This window comes from Symphodus melops (assembly GCF_947650265.1).
Source record: "Symphodus melops genome assembly, chromosome: 19".
Lineage (NCBI taxonomy): Eukaryota > Metazoa > Chordata > Actinopteri > Labriformes > Labridae > Symphodus > Symphodus melops.
In genome coordinates this window covers 7,803,346-7,824,355 of record NC_136709.1, presented here as the reverse complement: position 1 = coordinate 7,824,355, position 21,010 = coordinate 7,803,346, and the positions used below count along the sequence as shown (strand labels likewise).

General features: G+C 41.5%; 1 protein-coding gene across 1 annotated transcript in view; it reads right to left on the bottom strand.

Moving 5' to 3' along the window:
- fndc5a (fibronectin type III domain containing 5a) overlaps window positions 1–16,447 on the bottom strand; it is a 40,032-nt gene extending 23,585 nt beyond the window's left edge. The window contains 1 exon segment of the mRNA XM_079369453.1: window positions 16,354–16,447. Coding sequence (XP_079225579.1) covers window positions 16,354–16,411 — 58 coding nt within the window. The 5' untranslated portion in view covers window positions 16,412–16,447.
- Window positions 16,448–21,010: the final 4,563 nt, after the last annotated feature.

Below are 21,010 nucleotides of genomic sequence, written 5' to 3'. Positions count from 1 at the left end.
GCGGCCAGGTGGCTGATCAACCACGGGGATCAGTTCAGGGGAATGGCCAGGTGGCTGAGCAGCAAAGGGCAGGAACTTCGCCAATGGCCCAGGAGCCAACAGAACCACTGACGAGTGTGTGCATGTGTCGGCTCAACCACAGAGGAGACATCAGGTGTCGGCCAGACCACCGAGAGAAGGTCAGGTACATCTGAAGTCGGCCGGATCGGCCAAATCAAACTGATACAGCTACAAACAGACCCTATTAACAGCTTTAAAGGTCACATAACATGTGTCTCTACTCTGTCTACAAACCCCCCCATGAGGATCAAGGATCAGGATCAGGAAGCAGGGAGCGCTCAGCGGAATTGGGAAAACGTAGCAGGGGGCGCTCTGTGGAATCAGGAACAGGAAGCAGGGGGCGCTGTGAAGGAACAGGGACAGGAAGCAGACAGTGCTTTGCAGGATCAGGAAGCAGGGAGCGCTCTGCGGGAACAGGAACAGGATGCAGACGCTCTGATGCACAAGGAGGCTGAGGCCCGAGCTGAGCACTAGGCCGAGGCTCAGGTTGAGGCCTGGACTGAGGCTTGAGTCGAATATGGAGCCGAGACTCAGGCTGAGGCCTTGGTTGAGGCCTGGACTGAGGCTTGAGCTGAGGAGTGGACGGATGCTCAGGCCTCTGAGGATGAACCGGCTCAGAGGTGGAAGTCTGAGGAGTAAAAAAGACTCTTGACCAGTCGGGGAGCAAATTCTTCAGCCAGGGTCTTGAGTTGATCACCATTTGAGTTGCAAACAAAGCTGCCGCTCTCTCCTCATCTGAGCAAGCCAATTTAATGTCATTTATTAAACGTGAGGTTGTACGTTAACTCACAGAGTTTAAAAGAAAAACATCCTGCTGGGTCCATGTTCTGGTCAGTTCATTCTGTCAGGTGGTGTGAGCAGAAAACAGGTAGGAGGACCCTATTGCAGGTAAAACAAAAGTGATTTATTTCATCGAAAGGCTAATTTAACTAAATAACTAAATCCAGAGAGCCGAGGGAGACAAACGATGGGCTAGGACTGGATATGATAATTAAATAAACTACAACCCTCAGCAAACTACAAACAACAACCAATGAACTGACAACAGGAGGGAAGGAACACAGACTAAATAGACAAGTGTAATCAGACACAGGTGAGACTAATCAGATAGGCGAGGACAATTGGGGTAATCAAGACAGGAGGGAAATAGAGAGCAAAGAACACAAGACCAGAACATTGAGGACAACTACAAAGTAAAATCTGACAGCGAAAACACAACCTAAACCAGATATAACTAAATAAAACAGAAAACACTAAACAAAAAACATGAAATACAGAAACAAAACCAGACAACCATGACAGACAGGAATCTAAAAGTACTACTTGATTAGGACATCTCCTTCAACTTCTACACAATACAAATTTCAATTACAGCCTTTTTTTCCCACCTTTGTCACATTGCAAATATCCAGCACATCCTGTCCAAAAACAATTCAGAAAACTAGTACACGCATCAGTTATCGATAGGTTGGGTTATTACAATTTTCTGTTAGCAGGCTGCCCTGACTGTAAAAAACTCTTCAGCTGGTTCAAAATGCTACAGCACAGATACTGAGAACTTAAATACTTTACATTAGTCCTACTGTAGGTAGGACTTTACAATACGTTTTATACAGTTAGTAGTTTTAACTAATGCCCGGTTCACACGGCAGGTTAATTATGCCGATTTTGGTCCCGATTCTCTCCTTCTGATAATCTTAAAGACGCCCAAAGCATCGTAAAATATTCTTATAAATTAATCCTGCCGTGTGTGGTGTGTTTAGACTGCAGATGTCTGCGGAAGGATGTCGGGGCCGCTCCAATCTCAAATTGGGGATATATTTAACATGTTGGATTGTTTTGGCCGGATTTCTCATCGTGTTTGGTGTCCCCCGGGCCCGAGGGCAAAGTGGGCACAGGCCTGTTGACTGTGACATGCAGCCAATCAGAAAGCAAGGTTACGTAGTGGCTAGGAAACACTGGGAGCTCGTGGGGAATCAAAAAACCAAAACACATTTGATCTCGAGAGGTTTTGTGAGATTTCTCGTCTGATTGGGGGATGTTTGCGTGTGAAATCGGTTTGTGTGTGGTGTGTTGATGTTGCCGTGTGGCCGCACACCACACACTGTCCGACCAAAACTGTAAAACTTCTGATTATTTATTGCCGTGTATGGTCTGTAAGGTTTAGGAAATCCTGCCGTGCGAACCGGGCATTAGTTAATAGGTAGATATGGTGCACAAAATGTAGTTATAGGGAACAAATAAGAAACTAACTAAAGCCAACAGTTAATAGATAGATAGTGAATCCATCACATTAGAGCAACTAATGCTGAACAGAAAATTAATGCTAGATAAACTACACAAAGTATATGAATTGAAATGTCATATTATGAAAAGGAACTTCTTTTCAATAAAAACTTTTTATTCAATCACTAATAATGTGGATTTCAAATCTTTTCTTATTAGTGTATTCATTTTATTAGTTGTGCATTTTGTAATGTCATGAAATTTGAATTCTTTATTTAGGGACCTTAAGCAGATATGAGATTAAAATGAGATTAATTAATTACAAATCCTGTAATTAATTAGAAAAAATTTAATCGCCTGACAGCACTAATTCAAAATATTTGTTGCTCATTTTGTCCATTACACCTTGTTGTGGTCAAAGAAAGATATCTGAGGCAATAGAAAAAAGGACAGAAACAAATAAAATGTCTGAACAAGTAACAAGTAATCCAGTCTGTGTGGTTGACTCTTGGTACACATTTCTTGGCAATGCATTATAACAATACAGCACTTACTCTAGTTTCCAGTCGTAAATTTAATTTGCCTGTACAACAACCTGACAAACAATGAATTGTTGCACTTTCACCACCTAGAGGCATTGAGTGTAGTTTAACGATTGTTTTGTGTGCTCAACATGAAAATATTTTCTCTGCTGGATTTCTCAGCTGTTTTCTCTTATGTGGGTGTAATTAACAGTCTGTATTTGTATGCTTGATTATCTGTGACACTCACAAGAATTATTATAAATCCACTACTCTGTTTCATTAAAACATGTGAGTGAGTGTGCTTTTTTCTGTGTATTTGACAGAACACACACTGAAGTAAGCAGGCATGGAAGAAAACTTGAAAACAAACAGAAACAGGTCAAAGTTTTCCATCTCCCAGACCTCTTCCCCATTTAAAACTCTGTTTGAATGGATCAGCAAGTCTAAATTGTTTGGAGCTTAAACATTGGCTTAGCATCCAGACAGTTCAAAAGTGAAAATGATGAGCAAGGGGTTTCTATCTGAATACAAATACCTTTTGGTTAAACAGATACCGATAGTGACATCTCTGCACACCCCCACATATTGCATGGGTTACCTGTACATTTGTCAAGGCACTGTACATGCTGAACTCTAGGTTTTGGGGAATAATGTCCTGCCAAGTAGTTATTTTTTAGGGAAGACCTTGCCTGTTCCAGTAACAATGCCAAGACCACCTTCTGGGACTAATACTGTAGTATATAGCATTAGAAAAGTAAAATAAATAAAATTTAAAAAAGCAGTAAAGGCTCTCACCTGCAGTCTGGACTTATGCGTTTTAAACCAAGGTAGACTTTTTACACTTGAATCTAAATTAATATAAAAAAATCAATAAAACTATACCGACCAAATGCGGGGATTAGTCCAGGTGGGCAGCCGGGAGGCTGACCAAACGTGGGGAATAGATCAGATGGGCGACCAGGAGGCCGATCAAACCCGGGGGATAGTTCAGGCATGTAAATTATACTTAGATACATCTTTGGACAGCATATTCTCCTTTCTGAAGTCTATGATGTGATTTCACCCTTATTTATGTGCTCTGTCACTTATTTGTTATCAACTATGAACGTTAATATTAATCCAGTCAACATCAGCTGATGCCTTCATCTTCTGTAAGAGGGCTTAGTTGGAAGTGTTTCACCAGTGAATTCTATATCGATTAGACTTTTAAAAAAAAGCACACACATGCACACACACACACACACCAGCCCGCCCTGACAAGGAATAAGAGAGAAAGGATTAACAGCCTGATGCCTCCTGATCGGCTGAAGTGCTTGTGTCCTAAGGAACTTCTTGTTCCTGTGTCACCTATCCTACAAGTTAAATTTAGCTCAACATTATCCTGAAAGATATAAAATTAAAATGAAATTAAAATTGAAATGTAATGTATCTAAGTACTTATTATAAGCTTGTTTTTTCTTTTGCACCAATACACCAATACAAATTTCTCATTATGTAAATGTACTTTGCAATAAACCCGATTCTGAAATATCACACAGCATCGCATGCGATTGGCAAAACACATTGTTTTCTTAATGATCCTGTTATTAAAACATCGATAAAATTTTGTGTAATTTGCAGAGTAGTGATAGTGTGCCAGTGCCTATTGTGTCTGTGTTCAATTGTAACATTTTGAAAAGATCATATTGTTACATTAACAACTCCTCTGCAAAAACAAAAAAAAACTGCTAAGCTAAATTTCAATACAGAAAAGAATGATTCATTACTGCATGAATGAGCTTCAGAAAAGGAAAGGTACAGTAGGTATCTTTAGTATTTTTGTAACCGGTGTAAAATCCAAAACGAAAAGACAGAGGAGCAGGAAACACGAGGAAGCATCTGACTGGTACAAAGAACACACACTAGGCCGAGAAACTACAAACAACATACTAAACTGACATACTGCAAACAATGAACTGACAACAGGCAGGAAGGAACATAGAGATTAAATAGACATGGGGTAATCAGACACAGGTGAGACTAATCAGACAGGTGAGGACAATCAGGGTAATCAAGACAGGAGAGAAACACAGAGGCAGGAAATCATACAACATTGAAGGCCAGAACTACAACTTAAAACAGGAAACACTAAAGACTTAGGAAACACACAAGAGGCAACACTAGAGAAATACTAAAACAGAACTCCAAACACTGAAATACAACATAAACAAAACCAAACCATGACAAATTTAAGGAGCTATTAGCTGCAACCATATTTTATACAAACCATGGTGTAACAATGTTTATATGTTAATAACATCTGCGGGTGTGATCCACACATTAACTGGAACTAAATAAGTTCCATGGCATTTAGAAGCTCAGATAATACAGTATCTTTTCTGTATCTTACCCTAGCTGTCTGTGCTTTTTTTCTAAGATAGGCCCTACTTATTTTTCAACAAGGAGCTCTATGGAAAGGTATGAAGTCGACCTTATACGGCATAGAATTCTGATGGTGTGTCGTAAGTGAATGAGCAGCTCTGTGCACAAGCAGGTATATGGCAGGTAAGACCTCACTGAACATGTGATTTTACGGATGTTAAACTTTATAGATGATAGCCTATTTCAAAAAGCTGCTGCCATGTCAGACATGGCATTGCTGTCTCTTGTTCCCAAAGGCCTGATAACTTGATGATTGGTAAATGCTTAATGGACTTGAGCTTGTGAAGCACTTTTACAGTATTTTGACTACTCAAAGTTAGACTACAGATACAGTCGGTAAGGAAAGTATACCTACTTTTTCTTTTTTAATTAATTTGCAAAAAATGTCTACATTTCTGGTTTTCTTATGTCAAGATGGGCACTGAGTGTAGATTAATGAGAAATAAAATGAACTTTTTTTTATTTTTAGCAAGTGGCTGCAGTGAAACAAAGAGTGTAAATTTTAAAGGGGTTTGATTACTTTCCGTACCCACTGTAACTCCTACCCATTCACACATTGATGGTATGCTAATACAAATTCTTAGAGGCACTGGTATTTATGTAATAAGCAAATAAAAAAATCTAACAGTGTGGGAGTTAAATAAAGGGACTTTTTTTCCGGCAGTATTGACACAGCAACTGCAGCAAAGCAACAGGGGGAAATCTTACCATTCATTGTACTTCTCAAAAGATAATTTTGCATTGAAAAACATCCATGTACTTGTTTTCAGTAGAAAGTACTAATATGCACAGCATTCTGTGATTTTATTTAATTTTGAAAAACAGTTTAAGAAAAATTAACTTGAAAAAATGAAAATAATAGATATGCAATGTATATTAAATTATTATGATTATATTATATGATTATGATTATGAATGGCTCGTAATCAGGGTTCAATTCTCTCAAAAACAAAAAAACAACAAAAATGTCTTGGTGTTTAGTAAATAAAAACTGATATTTGTTGCTCATTTTCATATATGGCTTGATATGGGCAAGAGCTAAATTCTAAGCAACACATTTAAGACCAAAATGTGTCATGGTTTGGTTTTGTCTCTGTGTTTCTTCTAGTTTTAGTTTTCATTCTGTCCTTAGTGTTATTTGTTTCCTAGTGTGGATTGTTTCCCTTGTGTGCTTTAATGTTTCATAGTCTTGTGTTTACTTTAGTCTTGAGTGTGTTTCCATGTGTCCTCCTGTGTTGCCTGTTAGTTTATTTCCTGTCTTGTGTTTTAAGTCTAGTCTTTAGTGTTTCCTGTTTTATTTTGTAGATCTGGTTTTGGTGGTGGTATCAGTGTTGGGTTTTACTTTGTACTTGTCCTCAGTGTTCTGGTCTTGTGTTCTTTGTTCCTTGTGTTTCCCGCCTTTGTGATTACCCTGATGTTCTTCACCTGTCTCGTTAGTCTGATTACCCCTTGTCTATTTAGTCTCTGTGTTTGCCTCAGTTTCTGGTCGGTTCATTGTCATTGTATTGTCTTTCGTATGTCGTCGTCTTTGGTTGCTGCTTCTCCCTGCTCCCTGTGTTTTCTCCTCGTGGCCTTTTTGGATTTCCTTTGTTTTTGCTTTTCGGAACGTTTTGGATTTTTCCTTGTAAGTTTTTGTTTTATCTTTTGTTAAATTATTATTGGTTATTCTGCACCTGGGTCCTCCTCTCCTGTTTCCTACCCAGATCGTGACAAAATGTATGCAAATGAGCTAATTTAACTTTTCTAATTTCATGCTTGTGACAAACCCTCAGTTTGGAAACTATATCTTCAGGATCTTTAGTTTATTTCAGCATTGTAATTATTAACTATTACAGCCCCTTTCCTGCTGGCAATTGGATGTAAAGAAGAAGAACCCTTACAACTTTAAGCTCTCAAAGCCTTTAGTTTCTTTCCATGGCTTATCACCTAGCTGCCCACAGAGCATTTGCCACATGGCAGGTGGCCAGAATTATACAAGATTGTTTAGTTTCCAGCATGATTAAACTCTCTAAATGTACTGCACACACTTTTGAATAGAATAGACCTAAACATTTCTTTTTGAAATGTTTTTTTTAATCTTATAGTTAGGGCTGGCACAGACTATCGACCTAGACTTGTACCTTGAGCTCTTATCTCTTCCTCTCCCAGCACAGAGAGACAGAGAACTCTCGATCTTATCCACATCATATTACTTAATGTCACTATCTGTAGATCATAGTTACTATCCACATATTTTGTGCATATATTGAGCTCCTGAGCTCTCAGCTTGTAGGTTCCTCTGGATTGTTGGTGAGGACTGCCGGCTGCCAGGAGCCTGCTAGATCTTGTCTTGACAACAGAAGCTAAGCTCTTGAATAGACGGAGCACCCCCAACCTTCAGGGAGGTGATCTGGCACTACAGCCACCACCATCGGATCATGTCATCCCTAAACCACTGCCTGATGCCCAACTTCCACCATTAGACTGTGTCGACCCAACCAACAGCTGATGCCCAGCCACCACCAATGGACTGTGTCATCCCCACAACGCCGTCTTCATTCATGTGTTGTGGAATTTTTTCCATTACCAAAGAGTGAAAATAAAGAGTGAGAACATCTATTCAAAAAGGAACCCCAAGATCGATCTGGTCTCAATGAACATTTATTTGAAGGCAAGATAAGCGTTCGAAGACCCCTCTCTCACACGGTGAGGAGAGAAAGAGGCCCTGAGTAAAGGCAAACATGAAAACTTATACATTTCCATCACATTACACAGATCACTCCCCCATCACGTCACATAGAGCCACTGCCCACCTGGCAGGACACAATCTATCCCCTAGTGTGAGAAAAGAGACTACATGACTATTTACCATCTCCCAAGGCTGAGAAGGAGAAGGAGTCCAGTGAGAAAGAGCCTGGGTGACTCTTCCCACATGTACAGAGTGTGAGAAACAGAATAAAGGGAACAAACTGATGGGAAACAAAACACCCAATATGCTGTGCATGTCGTATTCAAAGACATTTCAGATACATTTTATATGACAGATTCTATGAGACCTTCGTAGTACAAATGGAGTAAAATTTTCCATAACACATGCAACCCTACCCATCCATCCATTTTCTGCCGCTTATCCGGGGCCGGGTCGCGGGGGCAGCAGTCTAAGCAGAGACACCCAGACTTCCTTCACCCCAGACACCTCCTCCAGCTCTTCTGGTGGGACCCCGAGGCGTTCCCAAGCCAGCCAAGAGACATAGTCTCTCCAGCGTGTCCTGGCTCTACCCCGAGGCCTCCTCCCAGAGGGACATGCCCGGAACACCTCCCTAGGGAGGCGTCCAGGGGGCATCCGGACCAGATGCCCGAACCACCTCAACTGACTCCTCTCGATGTGAAGGAGTAACGGCTCTACTCTGAGCTCCTCCCTGGTGACCGAGCTCCTCACCCTATCTCTAAGGGTGCGCCCAGCCACCCTACGGAGGAAGCCCATTTCGGCCGCTTGTATCCGAGATCTTGTTCTTTCGGTCATGACCTTGAGCTTTGGCTCATGACCATAGGTGAGGGTAGGAACGAAGATCGACCGGTAAATCGAGAGCTTCGCCTTTTGGCTTAGCTCCTTCTTCACTACGACGGACCGATACAGCGACTGCATGACTGCAGACGCTGCACCGATCCGTCTGTCGTTCTCACGCTCCATCTTCCCCCCACTCGTGAACAAGACCCCGAGATACTTAAACTCCTCCACCTGGGGCAAGGACTCCCCACCGAACCAAAGAGCGCAAGCCACCTTTTTCCGGGCGAGATCCATGGCCTCAGATTTAGAGGTGCTGATCCTCATCCCAGCCGCCTCACACTCTGTAGCGAACCACCCCAGTGCGTGCTGAAGGTCCAGGCGCGATGGAGCCAACAAGACCACATCATCCGCAAAAAGCAGAGATGAGATCATGTGATCCCCGAGCCGGACCCCCTCTGGCCCCTGGCTGTGCCTAGAAATTCTGTCCATAAAAGTAAAGAACAGAACCGGTGACAAAGGGCAGCCCTGCCGGAGGCCAACGTGCACTGGGAACAGGACTTACTGCCGGCAATGCGAACCATACTCCTGCTCCGGTCATACAAGGACCGGACCGCCCTTAGCAAAGGGCCCCGAACCCCATACTCACGGAGCACCCCCCACAGGGCGCCGCGAGGGACACGGTCGAATGCCTTCTCCAGATCCACAAAGCACATGTGGACTGGTTGGGCAAACTCCCATGAACCCTCGAGCACCCGCTGGAGAGTGTAGAGCTGTCCAGTGTTCCACGGCCAGGACGAAAACCGCATTGTTCCTCTTGAATCCGAGGTTCGACTAACCCTACCTTTGCCGCAAAAAAGTATGAACAGGAACACGGGGAATAGAAATTCCATACCCATACTGTATGCTCTTTGTGTCGAGAAAACATTTGTTTTAAATTGTTGCAATAGAAATAGTGATTGATTGAGTGTGAAATTAGCTAATCATTTATCAGGATTATTGGATGCTTTAAAAGAGGAGTAACTAATACATTAAAAACACAATGTTGGGGGACTTCCGGGACGGCGCGGAGCAAGATGGCAGCATAGAGTAGAGCTCCTGAGTCGATTAGAAAATATTCCCCCCAAACTATGAAAAAATCGAAGACACGAATTCTAAACTGATAAGCAATGAGTGGGGGACGAGGGCAGAGAAGTTTAAGGAAAAAAAAGATGTCCAGAGACCAGGGAGAACACGAGTTTGAAGACGAGGCAGCAAGTGGGGAAAATGACGACTATGAACAGGCCCACACGGTACTCGAGGGACTCGCTAATATCACTAGAGAGATACGTGACCTCAAAAGGGAGATGAAAAACGACCTCACAACATTCAAAGACGAATTTAAAGAAGAGATGAGGCGAGAGTTTGCTGGCTTTAGGGACGAAATTAACCGAAAATTGGCGCAAAATGTCGCGGACAGTCAAGAGCAGCGGAAGGATATCACTGAGGCGCAGGTACGAGTGGCGGAGTTGGAGGAATGGAACATCGAGGCGAAGGAAGCCATCCTCACTCTATTGAAACAACAAAGAAAACTTCAAGAAAAGTTGACCGAAGTGGAGGGACATGGAAGACGTTGTAATTTAAGGATTTACAATGTGGCTGAACGGGACGATGAGTCTGTGACCGAACTGGTGGAGGGGCTCCTCCGCCGCGAACTCGCGTTACCGGAGGGAACTGACCTCGCTATTCAACGCGCCCACAGAAGTCTCGGGAAAAAACCACCACCGGGAGCATCCCCGAGGTCCATTGTGGTCAATTTTCTTAAATACGAGACCAAAGAGAGCATTCTTGCTAAAGCCTGGAAAGAGAAAATATTAGTAGAGGGGAAACGTATTTACTTCGATCATGACTATCCCACCGAGGTGATGAAAAAACGTAAATCCTACTCCGAAATCAAAAAGACTCTGAAAGATAAAAAAATACGCTTTCAGACCCCTCTGAGTAGGTTACGGATTCATTGGTCAGACGGGCCCAAGATCTACAATAACGCCGAAGACGCAGCGCGGGACATGCGGGAGAGAGGGCTGGAGACGGGTGAGCAGCGCGACAACGAACCCTCACTGGAGGAGCGGATCCAGAGAGTGTCACCATGGCAACGCGTTGGAGAGAGACAGGACGCCAGTCTGGACGCAGCGAACAGAGCGAAAGAAAAGCTGCAAGAATTCAGAAGATGAGGGGTCGATGAAGACGGAAAGAGAGAGGGAGGGGAAGAGTTCTCAGGTAACTCACAAGAGTTAAACGCCTCCTGCTTTTAAGTTGAAGACTACACGCTGGCTGGGTAAGCAAAATGTGTCTGTTTTGTTGGACAAACTGGAGGTTTTTTGTTTTTTGCCGCAACAGGAAGGGTACCACTAAGGAAGACCTGAAGTGGGGAATTTTAAGACCCCCCTCCCTTCATTACAAACGAGACTTCTCTAATGTTTATGTTTACATGTGAATCGACGGAGAGAGCTATTAAGTTAGTGACTGTTGGACTTATCTAGTAGGATGGGAAGGCCTATTTTAGGTGAACCCCAAACCACTAGGGGGGGCCTTTTGTTCGGGAAAAGTTATCCCCCACTCCCACCAACAGGGAGACAGGGCCCACGGGGAGTGAGGCCCCTTTTTGCTGGGGAGTTCAGTTTCTGTGTTTGTTCATATTTTGTTCATGAGAAAATGTTAGTTGACAGCATTGTAGTGGAGGGATTAAGCATCATTTTAAGGGATACAAACAATGAAACCTAATGATATAATGGTGGTGTCACTAAATATCAACGGCTTAAACAATATTAAAAAAAGAAATAAAGTTCTATCTAAATTTAGAAGAGAGAAAATGCAGGTTATCTTTCTACAAGAAACTCACCTATCACAGGAGGAACATGTAAAGTTTAAAAAGTTGGGCTATAGGAACTCATTTTCTAGTTCCTTTGGGCAGAATCGCAAGAGGGGTGTGATAACACTGATCTCCAACACGGTAAGCTTCGAATTGATCAAAGAAATTAGTGACAAGAAGGGAAGGTATGTCATGATAAAAGGGAAATTAGAAAATCATTTGGTGACACTGCTCAATGTGTATGCTCCACCAGGAAGTGGAAAAACATTTTATGAAAAAGTTTTTGATCTTATAAATTTGGAAACAGATGGGACATTAGTGTGCGGTGGGGACTTTAATGTGGTACTGAACTACGGATTAGACACTACAAGTGTGAAGAGAAATAGAAAACAAATTAATCGGTACATGAATACAATGATGGCAGAAATGGATGTACAGGATATATGGCGAGAACTTCATCCACTTGACCGAGATTATACCCACTATTCAGCTCCACATGACATGTACTCCAGAATTGATTATTTTTTGATGAGTAAAGGAGATGTACACAAAGTGAGGGAATGTAACATAGGAGTGGCTGACGTGTCAGATCACAGTGCAATTTACTTAAAAATTCATTTGAATAATAGGAGGAAAAATACAGTATGGAGACTCAACGAAGGCATACTGAACAATAAGAGACTGGTTAGAGAAATAAAAGGGGAAATAATTCAATACCGGGAGGAAAATGACAATGGGGAGGTTGATCCGACAATCTTATGGGATGCCCTAAAGGCGGTGATTAGAGGGAAGCTGATTTCTCATACAGCATTTTCAAAGAGAGTCAGACTAGAAACTTATAAGAAACAAATTGAAAAATTAAAAGAATTGGAACAGCAACACAAGCAATCAAAAGATTCAGACATACTGAATCAGATTAAAGATGTTAGGGGGAAAATAAATGACATATTGTTGGAAGAAGTGGAAAGGAAAGCAAGGTTCATGAAACAGACTTACTATGAGGGAGGATCTAAAGCCACTAAAGTGATGGCTAGGCGTATAAGGAAACAACAAGCAATAACTAGTATACATAAAATAAGGGACCCTGAGACTAACAAAACTCTATACGAACCAGAAGAAATAGAAAGGGTGTTTGAGAAATATTACTGTAACTTATACTCACAACCTATTCCTGTAGGTGAAGAACACCGGACAGAGATTCTAGATAACTTGGATTTACCGACAATAGGTACAAAGCAGAATGAAATATTGACTTCAGAGATTACAACAGAAGAGATTCAAGAAGCAATTAGTCGGGCAAAATCAGGGAAGTCACCAGGAGCTGATGGACTGGGAGCTTCCTTTTATAAAACATTCAAGGAAGAGTTAATCCCACTACTCCAGGACTCACTTAATTATAGTCTCAGATCAGGCAAGATCCCCCCCTCATGGAAGGAAGCCATTATTTCGATTATTCCAAAGGAAGGTAAAGATAGGGAATACTGTTGTAACTATAGACCCATATCACTTTTGAATGTAGATTATAAACTTTACACCTCAATTATAGCGAAGAGATTAGGGACATTTATGCAGGATTTGATTGATGAAGACCAGACTGGTTTTATTAAAGAGAGACAAACTCAAGATAACATAAGAAGGAGTTTACATGTCATAGAAAATATACAGAGCAAGGGGGAAAGTGCAGTTTTGGTAAGCATAGATGCTGAAAAGGCTTTTGATAGCGTGAATTGGATATTTTTATATAAAGTGCTGGAAAAATTTGGATTTAATGAGGAATCTGTGAATTGCATTAAGTCGTTGTATCAGGAACCTAAGGCAAGGATTAGAATAAATGGTAGTTTGACAAAAAGTTTCACCCTGGAAAGAGGGACAAGGCAGGGGTGCAGCCTCTCTCCAAGTCTATTCGCATTATTTATTGAGCCATTAGCCCAAATGATTAGGGAGGAGGAAGAAATTAAAGGGGTGAAAATAGGAAAGGAGGAACACAAGATAGGATTATTCGCGGATGACATATTGATTTTTTTAAAACAACCCAACGAAAGCTTCCCAAAACTTATTAGCCTACTAGAGAATTATGGAAAATATTCAGGTTACAAAATTAATGTCACGAAAACACAGACCCTGTCAATAAACTACTCCCCGACTCAAGAGATGAAGGATATATATAAACTTAATTGGAATGCCAAATCAATAAAATACTTGGGAGTAAATGTTACAAAAGGAATAGACAAACTATATGATGCGAACTACACTAAAATAAATCAGGAAATTCGGAGCGACTTGGAGAGATGGTCTGCTTTTATTTTAGACTTTAGCTCAAGGATAGAAATAATTAAGATAAATGTTCTACCGAGACTCTTATACTTGTTTCAGTCTCTGCCAGTTAAGATTCCAGCAAAGCAATTTACTGAATGGGACAGGTGGATATCAAGATTCATATGGGGAGGAAGGAAACCTAGGACCAGATACAAAACTCTGCAGCTCCCTAAAGACAGGGGAGGACTGGCTCTGCCAAGCCTTGAGGAGTATTTCTACGCTGCACAAATCAGACCCTTGATATGTTGGTGTAATAATGAATATTTCTCAAGATGGAAAAGTATAGAAATAGGGCAGGCAGACGTTGAATTGCGAAACTTGATAGCGTATAAAGGCCTACTGGGAAAAATAGGTAACCAATTGAATGCAATAACCAAAAACACAATTGAAACATGGAATACCGTTGTTGAAAGGTATAAACTGGAGAAAGAGATAAGAATTTTGAGTTGGTTTGCATTTGATGATAGATTTATACCTGGGGTAAATGATAAAGGGTTTAAACAATGGGCAAGAAAAGGGATCACAGCAATGTGTACAATGGTTGAACGGGGTAGGCTGCAGAGTTTTGAGAAGTTGAGGGATAAATTTGGATTAGACAAACATGAACAATATCGCTACCTACAAATAAAGGATTATTATGAGAAAGAGATAAAAACTGATACTGATAATGAAGTTGTTGAGGTATTTCGGAGAGCTTATGAAGGTAAAAAATGCAGAGTAATCTCAGTCCTTTATAAAAGTTTGATGTCATGTAGAAAATCTTCCTCCCTTTATATCAAAGAAAAATGGGAAAAGGAACTAAAAGAACAAATAACAGAGGAAGAGTGGTTTAATATTTGTAAAACGCAGTGCACGTCCACTAGCTCCAGGATCTGGAGGGAATTTAACTGGAAGAATGTGGTCAGATTTTTTATAACTCCAAAGATTAAGAAAAGGTTAGTGTCTACTCAGCAGCCATGCTGGAGAGCATGTGGCCACATGGATGCTGACCACACTCACATATTTTGGTCCTGCCAAAAGATAAAAGGATACTGGGACAAAATGTGGAGGGGTTTACAAAAAATAATGGGATATGAGATACCAAAAACATGTAAGATACTTTATTTGGGAAATTTAACACAGGATATAATACAACCAGAGGATGAGTATCTCGTTAAAGTACTGCTGTCAGCCTGTAAAAAAACAATTACTAGAATGTGGTACAAAGTAGACCCCCCGACGGAGGAGCAGTGGATGTGCACTGTGGAAGAGATTTTTGTGATGGAGAAAATCACACATAAACTGAGACTGCAAGAGACACAATTTGAGGATAAATGTGTAAAATGGACTGATTACCGAGGACGAGAAGAAGACACCGCCATTACCACTGAGCGATAAGGACATTGATATAAGGATGTGTTTAACCATGTATGTATGATGTGCCCTACCACTGTAACTGTTGAAAAGAAAATTTAATAAAAAATAAGTTACAAAAAAAAAAAACACAATGTTGGGTATAATGTGTTTATCTGTTTGATGGCTTTCTGCTATGGTAAAAAGTCATAAAAAATTCGGAATGTAGAAAAGTAATTTAATAGTCACATTAGCTTCTGAAAGAATCATATCTGAAGAATCAAGCGTATGAAAAATAATGTAGCATCTTCCTTCTTCTACTTAAAATAATGGGGCTCAAACAATTAGAACATAGCATTAGCAATGTAAGTACATTTGTCAATAATAGAAATATACTGTTCATAAAATGTTGTGCTTAAAATTTTTCAACACCACTGTAAGATTGCAATCTAAAATAGCAAGTATTGACATTCTTACTTTTGTAAGAGCACACATTACAGAAAGTATGCCAACTTGTGGAACGTTGTCTAAGGTCTGTTTGCAGCACAGGGATAAATTGTCGGTGGACAGACTGTGGGAAGATGCTGTGTGGCGTGAGATCTGATAACACAGCACCTTGGGGCAAAGGAGATGTGTCTGTGTGATTGTGTGTGCATGTGAGTGAATGTATTCCATGTGAGCAATGTATTCCATTTTAGAAGCCAATCACACACACACACACACACACACACACACACACACACACACACACACACACACACACAACAGGCCTATCTGCCCCAATGATCTCATGTATCATGATTGGAACATTACCTGTCTGAATGGTGCAAACCAATATTTCTTTAGATGATAACATAGACGTACGTCCGGTAGCCTACAGACACATTCCTCCCATCCTTTCCATAAATACAACAGACTATACGCAACATCTCATCAACACACTACCGGTTGAAATCAAAGCCTTTAAGATGCACGCAGCTACATGTAGGATAGCATCATTTCATACACATGCCTCTACACTCCCCTCCATTGTTTATTTCAACCTAGTTTATTTAGTTTGGCTATTTGACATCAGGCTGCAAGACGCTGCTTTAAAATGCACAGAAACCTCCCTCAAATGCACATAAACGTAAACTTACCCGCTGTGACTCGAGAGACGCAGAGACTGCTGATGACGAGCAGAAAAAATCTCTCCATATTTCTAACGCTCGGTCGACGTGCGGTCCCATTTACTCTTGATGGGGTTTATGTGTAGAAAGGCGAACTGGTGTGCGGTGTAGTGCTGCTCGGCATTTACGTCAGTTTATATGTTCTCGTCTCGCCTGGAAAAGGGACAACGGCGGGTCTGTCTGTGGCTTTTCAGCACCTCGGACAGCACCTCTGTTCATTCCAGACCATTGATTATTCCCAAGTCACCGGCCACTGAGTCGTTCTGAGTAGTCGGTCAGTGCTCTAAAAATTGTTAAAAAAGGGAAAGAAAAATAAAACATCCTCCCCGATCTGTCACTGCAGCGGGTGAAGCTGGATTTGGTTTTCAGCACCACTCGGCTACTGCAGACAGAAACGTGCTGGCTTTGTGCATTAGAGCCTCAACGGTCCCTGCCCACAAAACTGACTCCAGATGACTCTACAGTAAGAGAGAGAGGTTGCAAAACGTCGAATATCCCCTTTCTTAAAAAATAGGCTACTATAATTGGGAGTCATTTCAAGTTGAAAATATAAAATAGATAGTGTTTTTTAATTAAAACGTTTATTCTTATAATATAATTTTAAATTATATTCCACACGCGCAGATCCATCAAACAAAGGTGAAGGTAGCCATCAAACAAACCAAAACACCTAACCGTGAGATCTTATGCAGACTTCTGCCATATCTTTGATAGAGCGTTGCTATCATCTCTCCCTCGCTCTCCTGGTTCTCTTGCTCTTTCGATATGCCAGTACTCTGAATTATTGCTGCCCACTCCTCGATTAAATATGCATACAGTGGCCCACGCAAACAAGCCGCCTGTGCAAAGATAGGTCTCTGAACACGTGCTTCTTGGCTGCACTACCCACCCCCCAACATTTTCTCAGAGATCACACGTTGGAATAGTTTGAAGACCTTATCCAGCCACTGTCCTGTCAGACCTAGCAAGCTAACAGGGCTAACATCGCACGTCCATAAATCAGTAGTGAAACTTATGTCCTTATTTCCATCTATCAGAGTATACAGCAGTGTGGCGATAACATTGTATTTTGCTGGCAAACATACATCTGAAAAATAGTGGCTGCTCGGAAGTACAAACCGTGGCTCCAAGTGTTAGTTATAACAGGCAGTTTACAGCATGGCACAGGAAGGAGAAAAGGAGCGCCTACAGTACGGGAAATCTCACCGCATTGGAGCGTTGTTTTTTAAATATTATTGATCGGGGCTATTTTTAATGTTGTCGGATTTATCAGTGTGACGCCATAATTCCTCATATATATCGGCCTGATACATATCGGGCCGATATATATGAGGAATTATAATTTATCCTCATATATGCACCCCTAGTGTTTATGGTGTTGGGTGGTTGACCTAATTATTGTGCCTGTTTTACAGTTACCCTCACTTTCACTGAAGTGCAACACCCCAAACTCAAACTTTCCTGTATTATTTTTGCACATTTATATCAGCAATCAGAAGAAAATAACTATGTAATGACTATGCAAAACATTGTTTCCAACCGTTTTCTCACTCTTAATGGCGATTGATTTATTACTTTGTCATGCGACCGAAAAAGCAGCACAGGCACAGCCGTCCCCATTATCAGAGAGTGGTGCAGGGTTCTCAACTTTTGGAAATTTGTTTAGAGTGAGACAGATGTGGAGACCCCATATTAATTTTTTCTGCTCTTTTCCAAGCCCTCTCTCTCATTACTCATCACTCTTTGTACACTCTGATATTCTACAACAGGTCAATATAAAGTAATATTATCATCTCACTGTTTTCTTTTCTTTTATAGCCTTTATTGTAGAGGGGACGGTGGATAGAGTCGGAAGGAGGGAGGGAGAGAGAGAGACAGACAGACAGACAGACAGACAGACAGACAGACAGACAGACAGACAGACAGACAGACAGACAGACAACAAACAAACGCCATGGGTCGGGTGCGAACCCAGGTTATCCGCGCGATTACTGTAGCCTGAATACATATGGACGCGCGCTATCCTCTCACTGCTCCTTCTTAATCACACATCACGGTACATGTTCACCAACAACACCAGTGATAGTTTGGTGCTTACCTTCGAGTGGTCTCTTAACTGCACTGTCTTGGATTCAGCATCAGGACAGCAAGTAAACAATTTTCCTGGGTTGAACGTCAGAAAGTCAATGTAAAAGTTATTTTTTGGCTGAGTTATAATTTGCGTGGGAAATGCAAGGTATGGCGTGGGGTCTGTGAATTGCCTGAAATGCGTGTGTCTCACTCTCATTGCGTGAGAGTTGAGAACCCTGGTGATGGGTCAAATCAGCAGGTGAATTTGAATAAGGACAGTGGTTAATTTAATGTAAAGTGTTAGCTAGTTGTTATATTAAAAGTAGGCTTAGTAAATATTACTTCTCTTCTAGGTTTTAATCATGCTGTGTCACTGTTCATATCATCAATATTTTATTTATCAGGTGATAGAGGAACCCCAGCCAGAATGTAGCTCCTCTAGGGAATATTCAGGGCTACAGGTAAGACATGGTGCTATAATAAATGTTTTGCTGCATATGTTTGACTGTTTATGTACAGTAGGTAGGTAATGCATTGTACAAAGTTAAGGTCAGGCTGGCATCATGTTTCATTAGGGTGCTGCAGCAATCTTGCCTGGTAGATCTAGTTCAGGGAGAAGCCAGGTGGAGTTACAAGTGAGACCTCAACATTAAAGTGTAAATTTGTTCATACACAAAATATAAAATGTGTAATTATTAACTTTATAAATGTGATGTTGCCTGCCTGCATATTTTCACACGCAGTCATAGAGAGTGGTTAATTTTACTGTATAATGTTGTCTATTTCTAAGGAAACTGGTCCAGCTGTAGGCAGCAACAGGGAGAGAAGAAGTGAGGGTGAGGAGTCTGACCACGACAATGAAGAACAGTGTAAACCTGGAGACCTTCTTGGTATTGAGAGCAAGCCAAATCAACCTCATCCCAAATTTATTTGTGTTCAGACATTGCTTTAGTGTTTTGACCGATATTAATGTTGCATTTACACTATATCCAATTACTCACACCGGGAGCGTTTCACATGCTTCTTTATTCTCTTACATCCGGTAACACACCCGCGTCCGCTTGACGTCATCACGTATGTAACCTGGGTTACCATACACTACATCCCTCCCCTTCTTAGATGTTAACTCACATCAGTATAACGTGTTAAAACAAAACAGTTTATACAAAACTCAGTTACTTATTTTCTTATCAAATAAACATTTCCTTTGAGTTAGCAACTTAAACATCCATGCTGTACTCTTTGAACTAATATCTTTAGCATTAATAGCATTTCCAGATACTTAAGCTTTTCCTTATGCATAACAATTTTCCAACATAACTGTATAATAAACATATATTCAAGCTCCACTAGAAATGCACCCGAACATTTTAGATAACAGGAAAATCTATGCCACTTCCAAAAGTTTTACATTTTCATAGACATAGCATAACCCCCTGCCATTAAGACAAATGCAGGGGGTTATTCTGCCCCTTTTTGGCATCGTCTGTAATCAGCAAGGTGAGTTGGTGTTTTCCTGATTCTCTGAGGTCTAAAACCATGTTCAGAGTTCTCATCAGGTGATGTGTCAGTAGGTTGTGTGACCAGACTCTTTCCAGCCACGGAGTCGGGCACAACTGTCTCTGGTTGAGGCTGAACCCACTGCTTTACGAATAACGCATGACGCATGATCTCCTTGCCGTCCTTTTCAAGAATGACTGAACATCCTTTTCTGTCCACCATATTGTAGGGGTCTTGTTCAAACAGTGTGGACAGTTTGTTTTGTTTCTGCTGACGGAGCAAGACTTTGTCACCTCGCTTCACGTTGCTGTCTTTTGCTCTTCTGATTCGGTCTGCGTCCACACGTCCCTTCTCCTTCCTCACAGCATCAGTCTTTCGAATAGCAGCGTCCTTTACCACCGGTTGCACCTGGTTGGTAGCTGACAATTCAGGAAGCTTGGTTCTGATCTGGTGGTTGAAGAGTAGCTCGGCTGGGCTGCGACCTGTGACACAGTGTGGCGTGCTGCGGTAAGCCATAAGGAAAACAACCAGCTCACTGCGCCAGTCCTTTCCTTCAGCGTGAGCTGCACGTATGGCTTTACAGAGTGTCCTGTTTTGCCTTTCAACCTCACCGTTTGCTTGAGGCCAATACGGTGTGACGCGGCGATGTTCAATTCCATCTTCCTGCAGATAGGTTTCGAAGTCTCTTGACACAAAAGGCGTGCCGTTGTCTGTGACAACAGACTCTGGGATGCCATGAGTCGCAAATAAGTGTCTCAAACATTTTATAATGTTGACAGATGTGGGGCTCCTGAGGATATCAACACTCACCCATCTAGAGTAGTAATCCGTGACTACCAGTAGATGGTCTCCTGATGTGAATGGACCACACAAGTCCATCGCAAGTGTCTGCCATGGTTTAGCAGGGAGCTCGTACCTTGTAGTTGGAACATCCTGTGGAGGTGAGCCATTGAGTTGACAAGCATGACATGACCGTACCAACTCCTCTGCTTCATGATCGATTCCTGGCCACCACACTTTTGTTCTCAGTCTTTGTTTTGTTTTGACGATCCCTTGA